Source organism: Neopelma chrysocephalum, unplaced genomic scaffold, assembly GCF_003984885.1.
Source record: "Neopelma chrysocephalum unplaced genomic scaffold, ASM398488v2 Primary Assembly neopelma1_60, whole genome shotgun sequence".
In the NCBI taxonomy this organism is placed as follows: domain Eukaryota; kingdom Metazoa; phylum Chordata; class Aves; order Passeriformes; family Pipridae; genus Neopelma; species Neopelma chrysocephalum.
Genome location: NW_020897715.1, coordinates 9,662,930 through 9,680,355, shown reverse-complemented (window position 1 = coordinate 9,680,355; position 17,426 = coordinate 9,662,930). Strand labels below are relative to the sequence as shown.

The 17,426-nt window shown below is 38.4% G+C and overlaps 1 protein-coding gene across 10 annotated transcripts in view; it reads right to left on the bottom strand.

Moving 5' to 3' along the window:
- IMPG2 (interphotoreceptor matrix proteoglycan 2) overlaps nucleotides 1-17,426 on the bottom strand; it is a 71,134-nt gene that overhangs the window by 13,076 nt on the left and 40,632 nt on the right. For 8 of the 10 annotated variants that reach the window (XR_003533818.1, XR_003533816.1, XR_003533817.1 and 5 more), the window contains 10 exons: nucleotides 16,308-16,366; nucleotides 15,011-15,028; nucleotides 12,793-13,037; nucleotides 12,074-12,156; nucleotides 8,117-8,438; nucleotides 5,941-7,655; nucleotides 4,955-5,174; nucleotides 3,538-3,748; nucleotides 1,254-1,442; nucleotides 868-1,066 (listed from right to left, as the gene is read on the bottom strand). Coding sequence is in view for 1 of the 10 variants with exons in the window: in XM_027681027.1 (XP_027536828.1) it covers nucleotides 868-1,066; nucleotides 1,254-1,442; nucleotides 3,538-3,748; nucleotides 4,955-5,174; nucleotides 5,941-7,655; nucleotides 8,117-8,438; nucleotides 12,074-12,156; nucleotides 12,793-13,037; nucleotides 15,011-15,028; nucleotides 16,308-16,366 (3,261 nt within the window). In the remaining 9 variants the exon portion in view is untranslated. Of the gene's footprint in view, nucleotides 1-867; nucleotides 1,067-1,253; nucleotides 1,443-3,537; nucleotides 3,749-4,539; nucleotides 5,175-5,940; nucleotides 7,656-8,116; nucleotides 8,439-12,073; nucleotides 12,157-12,792; nucleotides 13,038-15,010; nucleotides 15,029-16,307; nucleotides 16,367-17,426 lie in introns of those variants that run through there. The other 2 variants (XR_003533819.1, XR_003533822.1) reach the window with 2 other exon arrangements.

Below are 17,426 nucleotides of genomic sequence, written 5' to 3'. Positions count from 1 at the left end.
CTGGTTTTTGGAAAATAAAACTCCTATGCATTGTTGCTGCAAGGAGTAGAGCTTAAAACCATGCACTCCAACACTTTGTGGGTTTTTTTTGTTTGTTGTTGTTGTTTTGGTTTTTGTTTGTTTGTTTGGTTGGTTGGTTTTTTTAAGTGAAGCACTTCATTTGAATTCAGTAATACTTTACTTTTAAATCAAAACCAGGGTTTGGACAGAATGTGTTATTTCAACAGGCTTTAACAAACCATTTATCTCTCGCAGATACTTTGCCTACCAGTCCAGTTACATGGTGGATTCACTCCTCTCACAATTTCTTAAGGATATGTGGTTAGTTCCAGGATGTAAATAAATCCCTTCTTTTTAGCTTTCTAGAGTAAACCTTGGATACTGTGTATTCAGGAAGAAAGGAGAAGGATGTGATCTAACTTGCAGGTTATAGAAAGACCTAAACTTTAAAAAACATCAAAAAGTACCCAAAACAAAAAACCCTGTGAAAAGACCTGGATGTACCAGTTTTTCACTGTGTAACTCCTCTTACATAAGATAGTTAGCATTAAAAGGTAAAGGCTGTATTGAGCAACACATTAACCTTCCCAACTCCGGTGAAGTCACTTAAAGAGTCAGCTCCTTTTTCATGTGAAATTCATTACAGGTCAGAACAAACCCATTCCTTTCTCTATACCTAAAAGCAAGCAGGGAAAAAAAACCCTTTCTGTCTTCTCTTAAGTAGTTGCAGCAGTCACAGCTGCATTTTGTTTATCCAGAGCATAGACACTGGGGAAAGACTGGGCCCACCTCGGAGGTTAGAAGTGTGGAATAAGCTTACTGCTTACATGATCTTTCCCATGACACTGTGAAAATAAGATCATTTACCTCCTTAGTAAGCTCACTGTTTTCATAAATGTGCCTGATCTCTTCACTGCTGTAGTCTGTGGATGTCTCTGCACTGGTAGAACTGTAGGACGTTAGCTGAGGATATCTCCGGTAATAATGGCTGTACCCAGTCGTATCACTTTCATACATGGGGTTGTATTTAACTGCATTCTCAATGGACGAGAGGCTGTCACCCTGCCTGGGGGAGCAATAAACAAACTGTGAGCTTCTCTGCAGCCTGGAAGGGCAGCAGATAGACTCAGGAAGCCTGGCATTTGGAGGTGCCTGTACATCCTGTTGCTTGTCAACTGTGTGATATAAGACTTCTGACAGAATTATCCTTATTGCAGCTGATGTGTTCTAAAGTATTAGACGGTGTCACTTACCCCTGTGAGTCACCGCTGTCACTCTTTGTATACTGGTCTCGAAGGGTCCTGGCCAAGAAGAAGATGACAGCAGATGCCACAAGAAGAAATCCTGCCACGGAAGCAATTGCAATACCCACAACCAGTGGCTCAGACACATATTCTTCACAGTGCTCCCCCCTGTACCACCAGTTTTCTCCCACACGACACCTGCCGCAAAGAAACACAGGGAAATTAAGCACCAGCAAAATCTTTTATTAATGTATTTAACTTCCCATTAGGGTGTGCCTACAGTTAAGTCACCTCAATAAATACGTTTGCATTGTTCAATCACCAATTTTCTTCATTATTATTATTGCAAACGTTCTTTTTGGTATAGAATCATAAAACAGTTTTGGTAGAAAAGGACCTTCAAAAGCCATCTAGTCCAAACCCCTGCAATAAGCAGGGACATCTTCAACTACACCAGGATGCTCAGAGCCCCATCCAATCCAAGTGTGGGGCATCTATCACCTCTCTTGACAACCTGTTCCAGCGTTTCCCCATCCACATTGTAAAAAATTTCTTCCTTATATCTAGTCTAAGTCTACCCTCTCTTAGTTTAAAACCTTGTCCTATCGCAACAGACCCTGATAAAGAGTTTGTCGTCATCTTTCTTATAAGCCCCCTTTAAATATGGAAAGGCCATAGGAAGACCTCCTAGGAGCCTTCTCTTCTCCAGGAGGAACTACCCCAATTATTGAATTTAATGAAGGTAGGTAAAAGAGTAAAAGGGTAATGTATTTGTGATGGAAAAAGTCAGTGGTTTTTTGCAGTTTAGAGTATCCTATGATTTGTTAAAACTGGAAGGTATTTAGACTAAGTAAAAAGTCCTGCCTTGACTGAGCCTTGCATGTGACATATCCAATATCATACAACTGATAAAGCAGTTGCCTTTATCATCTTGTAACGCAAATACAAACGAAGGTGTGTTAACTGAGCAAAATGTTATAGTGTAGTGAACTCCACAATGGTTTGTTAAATAGATGCACAACATAAATGATAGAAAGAAGTGTATGTTCAAGATTGTATCTTTGGAATGGTTGCCCAAAACAGTATTCAGTATTCCTGCCTTACTTCGGTTTTAAACATGAGAACTTTAATGTTAATACTGACTTTAAATACACCAGGAAAAATAATATATTTGCATTATGTGTGTTTGGGAGTTTTTACTGTAAAAACTCAAGGAATTGTAAGGTGGTATGACACAGCAATGAACCTTATTGATAAAAAACATCAGTAAATTAAGTTTTCTAACATAATTATCTGAAATAGTTTCTGAAAGTAGCAAGCAATACTTCAGGTTTTTTTCAGAAAGTTCTTAATAAATACAGGCTGGAACATGCTGGATTTCAGATACTTACCTACTTCTAGTTAACACTATTATACAAATACGATCAAAGTTATAATACATCTGTGATAGTATCCATTTTTATAGTTTTTAAAATTTTTTTCTTCTGTTAAATACTAGGACTCTGACTTGAAAGATGTTCTAGATAAGCTTTAAAAAGAAAATCACATGAAATAAATAATAACTACTAGTAATAATATTCTTCTTTGCAATAATTCTGTTAACTTTTGTTGATGGGTATATTTTGCTTTTAAAAATAGACTGTTACTTTACTTGAAAAGTAAAAAATTAAATGCAGTGTCAGCAGCCGCATCAATTTGTCTGTATCTTGTACTAAGTCTTTTCCATTACCTGCAAAATACAGCAATCCTGTTCAGATGCATCTATATCTTTTTTTAAGCAAAAATTTGAACTATAGGGTCTGTGCCTTGATCCTTTTATGAATCACAAATGATTTTTGCCAAATGTCCAGTATTTACTCTTAAAACTTTTTCTTAAATGAAAGCATTATATTTAAAATATTTGTTCTCTATCAGTCTGCCTTTCAGGGATAAACTTTTGTGATGGAATTAACTCCTATATGTTATATGACATTATCTAACACTTTGCTACTTCACAGAACGTCTGGAGATAAATTCTGTCCCCAAAGGTCAATGCAAATGATTTGAACAATTGTGTATGCAACCATTTTTCCTAGTTAGAATAGAAACATCAGGAAACAAGCTATTAATCTGTTATACAGATATATACACAGGAATATTAATATTGGGACTTGCACACAGCAGCATAACATGAATGATAATATCTACTCACTTGTTATACATTATTGTACAGAATTTTAGACAAATCTTGTAGAATGCTACAACACAGGAGACAGTAAAGGGTTTTCATACTTCAAACAGCAGGATGACCTACCTACAGATGGCCCCTTGCCCAGGGCTTATGTCACACTTCCCATCATTCAGGCAGAAGTTTGGTTGCAGATCACAAATGCTGTTGCACGGCAGCCCGTCAATGCTCAGGTAGCCAGGATTGCAGACACACTCAGCTTCTCCACTCCAGCGATTTACTAAGCACTCAGAGAATTCATTGCAGGCCTGGAACTTGCAGGGATCTGCTTGCTCACCTGACAATACATAGAGCAGAATATATTAATGATAGAGGAGAACCTTAATTGAGGCAAAGTGCTGCCTGTCTGCTGCCATTTTCTCTAATGGTCTCTTAGTTAATCCACAAAAATCCAGTGTGCATCTTTCCCAAGTAACCAAAGGTTCTGCTAAGGTGAACAAGCACTAGCAAGTATTCCTCTGTCTGCAGAGTGCATGCCAGTGGCACAGATAAGACCACCCAACAAAACAATCAAAAAACCAAGTGTATAAAGTGATCTTTTTCTTACTGTTCTCTCTCTGCTGGAACTAAATTTTGCAAATGAGTAAAACACAGCTGAACTCCAGTATTTTTTGTTATAGAAAACCTAGGCAGCATATAGGAAAGGGCAGTGGGAGTTGGGGCACTGACCATCTGCTGTGAGGGGATTTGCCTTTTTGTCTGCAAGGAACACAAGCTTATAAAATTCAAGATATCTCACTTGTATCAAGCTTAAGAGGCTGGCATACACCTAAATTATCAATATCAGAAGATTTTTTTCATGCTAATTAGACCATCTTTTTAAGAGAGCTACCTGTGAAGAACAGCTACCATTTGCCAACAGGTCAGCACTCTTGTTTTTCTCTAACCTTAAAACAGGCAATATTTTCGAGTTGCTTATATGGTAAACTACTGGGTAATTGGACAGAATAAAAAAAAAACTTTCTCCCTGTATCAGAGAAGTGAGCCAAGAGGGCCTGTAACTATTTCGTGCAATCAAGGCCTTACCACAAGAATGAGGCAGCGGCTGTTACCTGTGCAGATGCTCACCTGGCAGCTAAACTGGCTACCACCTGTCGGAGTAACCACATGGAATAAGTTCATACCACACATGAAACTAAACAAAAGAGAAATGAGCACCACTGTTCCACCTGAGCAGGCTACTCCCTCACTCCCCAGGTAAAGTGCAGTGGTATGGTATAGAGTATTACGTGAGTCAATTTGTCTCCATAATTCTATATGGATCCCATACAGCTTGCTCTGTCTGAGTCCCACTTTTATTTTCATCTCTTTAGTCCCATAACAGATTTTTATTTGTTTGTTTAAGCTCTGTGAAAGATTGTGTTTCTGAAGCCCAGTCTGTGAAAATCAGTGGGCAGTCTCTGAGCTGCTGGGATCCTTAGTACTTAAAGCAGAAATTGTTCTAAATCCCTTGCTTTAAACTTCATTTCCCTGCTGTCCTTACCCGATTCCACATCCAAGGAGTATTTATCAATGGCCAGGTTCATGGTGTGATATGCAGTGTTGCAGAAGTCTTCCAGGATCAAGTACACAGCATTGGTGACATTCCGAGGCACAGGTTTGGCAAATTTCATTCGGCTGTTCACCACAATGCTGCCGTTTCTGAAGTTCAGGATTTCGAGATTCTGGAATCCCGTCAGATTTGACTGAAGGTATGGCACCAGCTGCAACATAGGGGATGTGACAGAAAAGATGAATCTTTGAATCTCTCTCTACTCAATTCTGTTGCACTGTTACTGCATCAGACAGCAGGAGTCTGAATGACTTTATCCAAATCCCGCAGCAAAGGCATTAACCTTTACCCAACTGAGTTCTGTGCTGGCAGCCTGCCAGGAGCCTGAGTACTTCAGGTATCTCTTAAGAGTATACCAATTGTCAGACAGTTTCTAAAAACGTATGATTCAGAAATACAGTTCTCAGGACATAAATCGTGTTCTCCCTTGATCTAAGCACCAGCCATAACTGCTATTTCACAGGGTTTTTCCTTCAAGCATGTCCCACTTCCCCCTCTGTTCTTTGTTCCCTTATCTCCCACAAAAAATTACTGATTTCAGTTAGAAGATGTGATTTCCCAGTTAAAACTTGGCAGTTGTTGCTGTATAACTCCTGTGAGGCTTTGCTATTCATCAACCAGGGAAGGAACAGCTTAGCTCCCTGAGCCACCTCTTAGGATGGGTTGAATGTGTTGCAGAAAAGTTACCTCATCACTAAAAAGTGAACGAAAAAGTTCTGCTTTAGGGAGAATATTGACTAAATAAAAGACAAACATCCCACCACCTGTTTCCAGACAGAATTTTCCCGTGGAGGAACACAAATCATATCTGTAAACACCAGGTTTGAGTTGCTCTCTGCAAGAGAGATTATTAAATATCATTGCCAACAATTTGTGTCTATCTGGTCATGGACATTTAGTATAGAAGTCATTCTTACCAATTCCAAGAACCGCTGTTCCAATGCTTTGTATTCAGGGGAGTTCTTATTAAAGAGGTCCTCTGAAAACATCATGTTGGTAACCCGAAGACTGAAAAACACAACTAGAGCTCGGGACGGGACAGTACTGCTGTAGTGAGTTTCGTGTGTGGCCCAAGCCACACTGGCCATCTCTGTGGACTGGATACGAGTTGTTAGCTCCATGTGACTTTCGGTCATTCTCCTTCCCTCCTCAGTCTGCTCAGGAAAAAAGTGGACAGTGCTCACACGATCCAGGTCTACTGAAATATCTAGGGCTCTTGTCGTTTCATCTCCCAGCTTTGTTGAGGCAGCCACAGACAATGATGTTGTGGATCCCAAAGGAGGGAGATGGGATGGAAGCTCAGTGGGGCTTGTTGTTACTCTCACTGTTTCATACTTCACAGCAGTGCTGAAGCTCACGGAAACGTGGTCTGTACCACCCTGCCCAGCGAAGTCCTCCAGGACAGTGGTCTGATCTATCACAGAAGGAACTGCAGTTGAAACTTGAGGGGCAGCTGGTGTTGCTAATTGCACTGTCTGATCTAAGGAGGTTTCTAGTGTTCTGTCAGTAGGCCAAACATCAGCTGGGCTCTTCACTTCTGATCCAGTAGCGTCTTGGCCTGCCAATGATGAATCTAGGGCTTGCTGCTCTTCTGTGGAAGCATCAGGCTTTACCATGGAAGGACCTGCAGGCAGAGTGGTTCCTGAAGAGCTTGTGTCCAAGTGTCCTATTGTAGCAGCTTCCATTACATCTGACTGCTTCACTGTGTATAGTTCTTCTACCATTGTCCTGTCTTCCTTTTGGTGTTCAATTTCTTCAGAAATTATGTTCTGATCTACACTAGACTCTTCAGGTTGCTCCATACCAACAGTCTCTGTAGATGTAAGTAGATGATGTTCCACAGACAGATCTGTGTACTGTGGTGAGACAGGCACCTCTCCAGTTGGCATGTCTACAGCGGAATCATCCACCGAAGGCTCCAAAACCAAGGATGGTTTAACAAAAGAAGTATCATACATGCCCAGTGTTTCTGCCTGTGTAGATGGTTCCACAGATGATGGCTCTTCTGTCTGTAACAGAGGTACTGGCGGAGTTGTAGTCTCTGGAAAGACAAATATTTCAGACTCATCAAGGAAATCTTTTATATTGACTATACGTTCATTCTCATCTTTGGAAGGATCATAATCTAATTTATTCTCAGAGTTGAGAATATAGTCTAAGATCATGCCTTCAGGAATATCCTCAGTTTTGATTAACAAAGACTCATTGTCATCTTCAAGCCAGCTATCAGGACCAGGGTAAAAAACTGGTTCCAATGTTGCTTCTTCCCAAGGCCAGATACTTGATTCCATTTCTTTTCCTGAACCATCAAAAGCTGAACCAGACCCATCATCATATATAACTCTATCTCCAAGAAACATATCAGTTTCATCTTCCATAGGGGGTACTTCTAAGGGAAAAGGAATTTCTTCCACAGAGTCTGCACTGTCACTGCCCTCAGGACTACCTTGAGATTCTTCTTCCTTCTCAGCAGATACTATTTCTTTAACATCAGTCTCTATGACTGATGAAGAGGCCACTGTTGGTGCAGGAAGCAGAGGAACTGCATAATCATCTGTAGATGGAAATTCTTCAGGCACAAGGTGAGAGGGACTTGAAGGCAAAAGATCTTCAGATAGTCCAGTATCTTCAACTATTAAAAATAAAAATAAATTTCCAATTACTTGTTGTTTATGATAAAAAGGGTCAAATTACATTAACTTTATTATCTGTAGATCTGTATTCCACATGTTTCCCATAATATTTCATGGCCTTTGTATGCCAAAGTCAGATGGACCCATGTTGACCTGTCCCACTTTCCATTCAGATATTATATGGGCCAAGTCCAGACATGCAAAATTAATTCTATGAAATTAAACAAGCATCATGTGTGTATCATTTCCAGAAGGGATAAACAGGCATTATTAGCTATTACAAACATTTTACCTTGGTATATTGTTCTTGAGTATATGCATACAAGAAAGGTAAAAACTAGCAGAGAAAGAAATCCAATTTTTAGATGTTTCGAAAAGTCATTTTGGTGAACTGTAATTTGGTGAGTATCAGGAAACACTGGCATCCAAATTTAAGCTCCAGTCAATGGCATTAACTTACCATCTAAAGAACTGGGGGGTGAAAACCATTCCAGAGAGTCCTCAGAATCATGCTCTAACACTGGTGCAGGGACCAAATGAGGAGTCCGACTCCCATCCTCTAAATTCAGCCCATCAGGCAAAGTGTCGTCAGCCTCTGAGGAGAGTGGAGCTTCAGGTGCCAAACCAGCCTCTGAGTCCACAGTTTCTGGTCTTGGCTGGATTTCACTGTCACTGGACTGTTCACTATCTGAAGTGGAGTCTGGTTTGGTGTAATCGAAGGGCAAGGCATTGCTGACCGTTGATTCATCTGCTGAGGGACGTTCAGCTAAAAAGGTGCTGTCCTGGAACATAAACCTACTATTAATATTTCCACTATTACAGGGGAAACATTGATTATCTCCATTGAGCTGAACACATAGAGGGTGTTAACAGCAGGCAGCAGCAGCAGTCTTGTACTACTGCCTCTGTGAGAGAGCAATGCACAGCAGCAGGAGGGGCTAAACTGGGAGGATTGGCAAATATAGACCCTTTGCTAATCGTGTGCAATATACATGTAAAATGCATGTCCTTGTGGCATACATCATGTCCAGTCGTGTCCATTGAAAAGGGAAAGGAGCCATTTAGATTGTTTGGAGTACAGCATCACTTACAGTATCAACAGATTTGGCGTCTACACCCAACCCCTTGTCCTTTCTTGCACTAAAAAAAGAATCTGTCCATCTCTAATTAAACCAAAGATAAATTCTGCCTGACTTCCTAAAGCATGATGAGGTTTTAGCAGCTATTATTCAGCTACACAATCAATATATTAATTATAATATTGCAGTTACTATGATACATAAAACAGCATAGAAACAGAGCTTGAATGTATGCGTGCCCAGTGATCATTTATTGGTATCTTTTAGTTTTTGGACATAAGAACTCAGGAGGGAAACAAAAACCACAATGTAAAGAAGAATGTTGAGAACCTGGAATAACTTTAGTCTCAAAGCCAAGATGCCTGTGCAGACGAAAAAAAATCTATCAGCAATAACTATGAACAACAGAGAGTATGTAGAGTGAATTGTTTGGAATGTGAAAAAATAATTTGGTTTTACATCTCCAATTTCCACACTGTTTATTTACTACTTAACATCCCAATCATTATTTGGTTTACAGTTAAAATAGTTAGCACATTTCTTCTTTGAATATTAATCTACTATCATGGTGTCTGATGAGGTAATTATATTGGGAAAAGCCAATAAAGAGATTAAATTATTTGGTCAAGGCTACAAAAGCAAGCTGCCAGCCTAAAATTCGGGAATTAGTGTTTCACAAGGACACCTGCCCACATATCAATGCTGTACAGTGGTCTGATATGGACCAAAAAAATCCATGGGATACAAAACCTGCCAAGCACTTTCGAGAAGCAGCAATTTACTAAGAACTAACCAACTGCTGATGGTGACAAGCAAAGTTAAGTGGGCAGTGGACACAGGGTTCTATAATACATATTACAGTTCAAAACCATTTAAACTATTTCTGTAGCTCGCCATTCCTGTAAAATCTTTCTATTACTTGACCAGCAGGGATAACAGGAAGAATCCAAACACTTCGAAATTTTACTCCTGGTTGAAATGGGGGTGAATCAAATTTTCAGCTTCATTCAAACTGCACTTGAATGCTTTGGAAACAGGCTAGTTAAGGTATTTTTATTAAATTACTTGTTTACCTGCATTGATCACATTTAAAAGTGCCAGTTGTTATGCCACCACAGTCTCCTCTTTAATTTATATGGTAACAAGCAGTTGAAAAGTATATATACCACACAGACATGTGCTCCAGCAATTATATTTTTTGGCAAAACTGAACACTATAAATAAAGCTGTAAAAACAGTTACTATACAAAATTAGAAACAAATTACATGTATAAATTCCATAAAGAATGAATAAGGACTACCAGCAATAGCTTCTCAATAAATTTTTTTTTATGTGAGCACTTAGTTGCCAGGGATTGCACTTCATCATTTATTCGAATGTGGATAGATGTTCCTATGGCAACTAACATTATTCAAAGATTCTTGTTACAGTGCAATATATTATATTAACAAGTTTAATATCATCTTGGCAAGTTCTGGTTTTTGCTAATGTCTTTTGAAAGGCTTACAAATATGACAGATGACTGCAAACACAGAACTCCCTCCCTGATTTTCCATTTTCTGCTGCCAGAAAGGCATTGTATTCAGCAAGCCAGAGCATTCTACCTGTTACAACTCAACAGAAATAACAAGAAAATATGGATTTCGAAAAATAGACTTAATTTTGCTTTACTTTTTAAGAGATCTGTAAAACTCAAAAAAAAAAAATTAGTGGTACCATCTGCTAGCAATTAGATGGTGAAGTCATGACAGTCCCACATTATGTCATAAGTATGTATGATAATACAAATCAAACTTATTCTCAAATCAGCTAAGAAGAATCATAGCAAAATTCTTTTCCATAGGTAGCAGTTCTACTTAAGTGTATCCATAAAGGTTTGACATCTGTGGAAGTAATTGATCAATTGTTTACTGTTTAAGCATGTTTTTGATTTTCTTAAATGTATGTGAAGCTACTTCCCAAATTATCTGTGTATTGCAGATTGTACACAGCTGGTTTGGGGATATACTCAATATCTTTTACATAATTAGTCTTCTTGATTGAAGTTACAGATTACTGTTTTCATAGCTCACAATTAGAAAAATATAACTTCCACAATTTTTTCTCATACATTTCCCTAACATTGGGTTAAAATTTATTATTGTAAAGCTACTGCTACTCTAACATCTTCTTTCCTGCACAGCTGCCAGATTATCCACAGATAGAATGTAAAGATGGAAGAATTCTTTGTCTTACTAAAATAAATATGTGCAATATTTTAAACTAGTTAGACAGCTCTAGTAAAGAGAAAGATCTTTCCTGAAAGTTAACTTAAATCCACACCACATTTAAGCCATTATGGTAAATCCATATGAATTTGTATTTTAGACACCAATGATTAGTTTTTAAAACTCAGGAAAAGCTGGCATGAAATTAAGGATATTATACCTGTTTCCATTCTAATAATATTTGGGTTCTGTCAAGTGACTACAAATTTTGCTTACATAAAGCTTTCAGAAGCTGACCTGAAATTAGATGTGTCTGTCACAGCATTGTCTCATAACAGGCTTAGTGCGAACCTACCATCCGGCACAGGTGGATGTGGATTTTATGGTACGATCTGAGCTCATTTCTTTGTGGAAGGCACATCTATGTTATACAACTGAGTGCAGAGCAGAAACCTCCTGCCCAGACAATGCTCCACCATTCAGAAGTTCTCACTGTTGGCAGAACTAATTGAATTGATCTCAGTGTGGCTGGCACTTAACTCAGTATCTCTGCCTACAGTCCCTTTGCATTGTACAGACATGGTTAGGGATACTGAGCCTCCTGTCCAATAGGGAACTTCAATTTATGTCCTGGCTTGTTCCAGAGGTAATCAGAGGAGATAATTCGAATTTCACCACCTGTTATATTTCTGTTTCCTTTGCTGGCATTAGGGGGATGGACATAGTTTTAAAACTGAGAAAAAAAAAAAGCTGAGAATTTTCTGTGAAGGCAATACAGTAACAAAAGGAACATATGAAACTTAGCATTTTATCTCTTCCAGCAGCCAGCTTTAGGGTTTACATTTATTTGTTGCTTTCCAAAAAAACATAGGATAATGGAAGGAAGAATCATGTCTTTAGAGCAGTTTGCAGTCTAAACAAGATGATCACAGAAAACTGGTGCAACAGATACCAGAATTGTTATATGAGAGATTTCACCAGTTTTTACACTAATATAAGGTGTGCCTTCATTACTACTTATTCTGCATGTACAATGGGATAGAGAAGCTCTGGGTGTTGGCTACAATTCCAACTTGTTGAGTTAAATTGTTCAAATGTGTCCAAAGGCCTCTGCTCAGAACCATACTCACATCGAACTCCGGGCGCTCCAGCACAGCTGGATGCTCAGTAATCCAGGATGGCTCTTCTGACGTGGGGTGTAGTATTTCTTTCACTGTGAAAACATAAATACTTGGGATCTAAAGGCTGCCATAGCAGTGTGAGGAGGTTATGTTGGAAGACTGACTGAAAAACCCTCTCTAATCTCAGATTTGTGAGTAAAATCTTTTCAAAAAATTTGTCAGAGAGATTTTATTCCTGGAAATGCCCTCCAGATCACTGATAGGAAGTACAGAGGAAAGATGTACAGAGGAAAGATGAGAACAAAGGGGTGACAGCCCTCTTTCATCACCTCTAGCAGGATCACTAAATATTCAACAGTAACCCAGGTATTTCCTTTGTGCTGCTCATGGCCAACACAAGTCTACTAAGCCGAAGGTCACCTTGGTGTAAGGTGCATCATGTGAACCCCTTCTATTCCTATTAATTTTTGGAAGTGTTACTGGAATTGCACAGCACAAAGCTCAGTGTAAAAATAAAAAAAAAAGACTAAACCAATGGATTAAAAAAATGGGATGCTACTGCTAATGATTTGACCTGGTTAAAATCGGATCAAAACAAGCTGTAACATAGTTGGTTTTGTTCTCTCTGTTTAATTATTCAGAAGGCAGCTGAATAATTTGCTCATCTTGGATTTAATTTATAAAAATTCAGATGTGTGACATACCAGTGCATCATAATTAATACTCACCATTAGTAAGCTGGAGAGAGTTAGGGTCTAAAGACAAGGAAGTGTTTTCAAGCAAAGCATTTTTCTGGAGGATTTCAGCAATATAATCTCGGAAATCACTGATGGTGTACACAACTGTTGGATTATCCTCTATGCCCATAAAGGAGTTGTCTTCCACCTTGTTGGATTGAAGGTTAATCAGGTCCCAGGTGGCATTGCTGATGGCTTTTCCATCAAATGTAACAGCATAGTGAACTTCTACCCCACTTCAGTTGTACAAAGAGAAAGAGAACACAGATGAGAAATGCCAGGTTTTCCAAAGTATAGCAAACACTATGATATTTTTTCCCAAGAACCTGTTCAATACACTTTTTAATATAAAAATATATGACTTTAAAGTATTCTAAATAAAACCTATTTAATTCTTTTCACATTTGTATCTGCTTGTGCTTTCCACCAATGCAAAGTTATCAAGGAAAAGGCTACCTCCTGGTCTGGTCCCAGCCCTGTACTTCTACTAATGAATGGCAGACAGACCACAAGCAGACCAAAAGGCTGGCTTTTTACCAGCATTATTAATGGACCCACCAGCATGCAGTGGTGAGAGTGATGATTTTAAGGTCATGAAAATGATGGGAATGGTTCTGAGGTATGAAAACAGACAGGAAAAACAGGCTATGTAAAGCAGCAATCTACAGTAGCAAGTGAGAGCCCTGATCACTGTCACTGTGCAGTGTCAACCTGTTTGAAAGAATGTCCTTAATAGCAATAAAATGGTATTTAATACAGCTTATAATTGGGAATATTTATCTAGATTCATTTGATCATTTATTCTATAACTCGGTTTTGTATCTGTGTACAGCTTAGGTTTTTTCATATTAATTCTCCTCCATTATCTTAATTTTCTTTTTCTGAATACATTTGCATGTCCTTTTCCACATGACAGTATAGGCAGCAATCCAATTTACCAAACACTGGGCATAAGCACAAGGGAGTTCTAGAAAATATAACATATTTTGGCTGTACACAGAACACAGCAAGAAAATTAAGTAACCTATGAAGTATTAGAATAATGTGCCCTGAATACAGGTTTTCCTCACTCCATGGAGCTGAATTGGATTGCTAAAATAATTTCTCTGTTCAGGGAAGTCTTAAAGTCCCAGCACCAGATACAACAGAGACATAATCTGAAAACACACTGACTAAAATGAGGAGCCTGCTGGAGTTTTGCTGGTGGCTCTATCATTGAAATAAGTCCAAAATAAGCTCATCACGGACACTGACTGTCAGAAGAGGAAATAAAGGACAGCAGTAGTGAAAAGGCACAGCAAAGACGGAACAGAGCATGCTCCTCAAACACAACCTTTAGATTTAATACAACTGTACTGTCAGTTGCCTTTAATAATTCCTAACAAATAACTACAACACCATCATCTGTCTGGAAAAGGCTAAACATCTGGTGGCTGGAACAGAGTCTTTGTGAACAGTTCCATGTATCTTATCCTCCAGAAGTGCACAGTAGTAGGAATGGCTTTAAGTCACAAAGGTTTGTGAAGAGATTTGTGTTATCTAACCTTTCTCCTAAAATTAGAATGCTCTTTAAAATTCTCCATGGAAACTGGCTATGCCTTTGCTGAGATATACACAAAAGAAAATAATACACTTAGTAAGTTAATGCCACAGTTCATTTTCTGTCTTGTGAAATTCATAAAATACTAAAGAAAATTTTGTATTTTTAACTTGCATATATCTGATGAAAAACAAGTCCAAACTGATCCCATGTTCTGCTAAAGAACGTTTACGGAAATTCTGGTAAAACGTGCAGCACCTTTGCCCTTTAAGTAGCTAAAGCAACTGCCTTCGCTGGAGAACTGCGGTTTTCTTGCCTACTTTAATTTCAGTAATAATAATCACCCTGTATATATTCAAGACTTTGCTGCAAAGTATGAAGACCTTGAGTAATCAAGTTAGCCCAGTAGCTGACTTGTGTTTAGGTAGACTTTCCCGGAGTATTTTTTTTTATTATTATTATTAGGACTTAAATAAGCAAATTAGGTTTATCTTTAATCAAAACAGATCAGTTACTTGCATTTTTTGGTAGAACTCCTCACATAATATTTATGCTGGATAACTATCTTGCTCTGGAGCCAAAACTACAAATCCCCAAAACAATGTCCTCCAGCTAAACATGTTTTTTCCATCTGTATTATGACAATATTTATAAAAAAGTTATCTTTACCTGTCGTCCTCGGAAGGGCTGAATATAAAAACAAAACAGAACAGCAAAACCTGTTAAATCGGTGTCATAATTTCCTTTAAGTCTTATAGTTTTTACAAATTTGCTTTGGTATTCTACAGGGCACACTAATTTGAAAATGCACAAAGCAAAATACTACTAAGTTGCAGAGTTATTCTGCTACATAAACTGTTCTGCTTTTACTGAGCTGATATTTCCTATTGATCCCAAGGAATCAGCAAAGACATCTCAGCTTATTACACATAATGCAGTTCAAGATCAAGGAGATCAAGGCTCACTAATTCTACCTAAAGGTTTAGTCTACAACCTTGGGTTTTTGTCATGCACAGAGGAGAGAGTTCTGGTGCTCTGCCAGAAATAGCAACCTTTTATTTCTCTCCCCAAATGAACCAAGAGTTTGCAAATGTATTAGACTGCAAATACCAAGATGGAAGGTTTTGCTACCTTTCAGGCTGAAAACTGGACACAGTCTAAGGTTCCAGACACAAACCCTTTCTCACTATAGCTACTTTGTTACCTGCATGTAATCTAGCTACAGTTCCCTAGGCAATAAATTCTAAGAAACATAGCTTACAGTCTCAAAGAAAACACAATTTAGATTAACTCATGAGCAGAATCATTAGATTCTGAAAGTTATATTCAGTCCATTCAAGAAAAATCACAGTTTGTGATCCATGTACCCCAAAACTCAGACATCAGATGTTTGATGCATTAACTTAGCAAATTAACTTAAAATGTCATTCTGAAGCACAAATTGAATTCAGGAAATTAGTCTTAAAAAAAAATACTTACAGGAATAAAGAGAGTAAAAACATTGCATATCAAACTATTTGCCCACCTGTGTTTTGATCCAAGAGAGAAAGACCTTTACATATTCTAAACACCAACGTTTAGAGTCATCCCAAATTAACATTAAGAAGTCGAAAAAGAATTTTAAATACACCACATTTTTCCAAAAAGATTTCTGTGGTCTTCCTTGTTTAATACTAGGAGATATCAACAGTACAGAAGTAGTATTAGATGTTAGTGTATCTTTTAATTTTATGATAGAATCAAAAAAAAACCCCAAACCATGATATTTGCATTTGCATAGAGCTCTGTATTTCTATTTCAACTGTTATATATAGAGGTACCAAATATGAAAGCACTTGTCCTTTGGTTAATACATCCTAGGAACTCCCACACACATGCCCAACATTCTTCCAAGCATCATGTTAGCTCACTGCACCATCATAAATGATCAGTTCCAACCACCACGTATGCATCAGTATCTTTTTACCTGTAATCCAGGATGTGGATGTTTTTGTATCCAGGTAGTACTTCAAATACACTTTTAATCTATTTTGAGAAAAAACCAAAAGATTAACACACCTTTACCCTACTCATGTGGTGAAAAAAAAATCAGGAAGTGTTTTCAACGTTTTCCATAAATATACTTGAGCTGTTATATCTGATGGGATAAGAATGGTTGAATATTCTCTTTCTTTATGGAAGAGTAATTTTGGTGACATTGTTTCGTTATTAGAAAAGGAAAAGGGAAAATAAAAAGTATGAAGAACAACATCCAGCATTCCCTAACAACTGTATAGAAACACTCAAGGAGACTGCAGAGACCTGCACTGCCCATAGCGGACTACATTCTTTTTTCTTATTTATGCAGCACAAATCCCTCTCTGCCCAAAGAGTTTCCATTACTTCCCAAACCCCTCTGGATTAAAAAGAAATCAGGAAAATGCTCTGGACCTTAGCAACTTAAGTGGAGCAGTGGCCGCCATAAGAAAGGGACCTCTCAGATTCCAAAGAGGCACAACATAGTGCAAAACACAGCTCAGCTCATCTCCACTGCCCTAAACTTACAAAGGACTCAGGAGTGACCAGCAGCGCTGTTCAAAAAAGACAACTGGGGACAGCAAAATGGAAGTACATCCACGCCTATTTGAATAGTCAACTGTGCTACAAGATATAGAATATTGAAGGTTCATGCTGGTTTGGAGGGTTTTTTTAGCTCCCAAAAGATCCTTGCCAGTTGAGGATTATTTTTTACACTGCAAATTCTTATTCCGCTCCCTGATATCCCTATTTTTAAACTGTCTCTGGTGAGACTTAACAATCAAAGTGCTGCCGACTTTCTTTTTTTCAAGAGCTTCTTTATTCATGCTCAGAGAAAACCAGGCAAGGGATCAAAGGAGTGGAACTTCCATGTGCCAGGTGGACTCTGTCCCATCTGACATTTCTTATGCACACACACACACACACTATGGCATTGCTACTTGGCCACACAACTAGGAAAATTAAGATGTCTAGCCTACGCTAGCAACTTGTGACAGTTGTGGTGATGCTTTTTGGCTGCAGTGAAGAGTACATCTCTTTCCCATCTGGCTCAGGATCTGGCACAGGG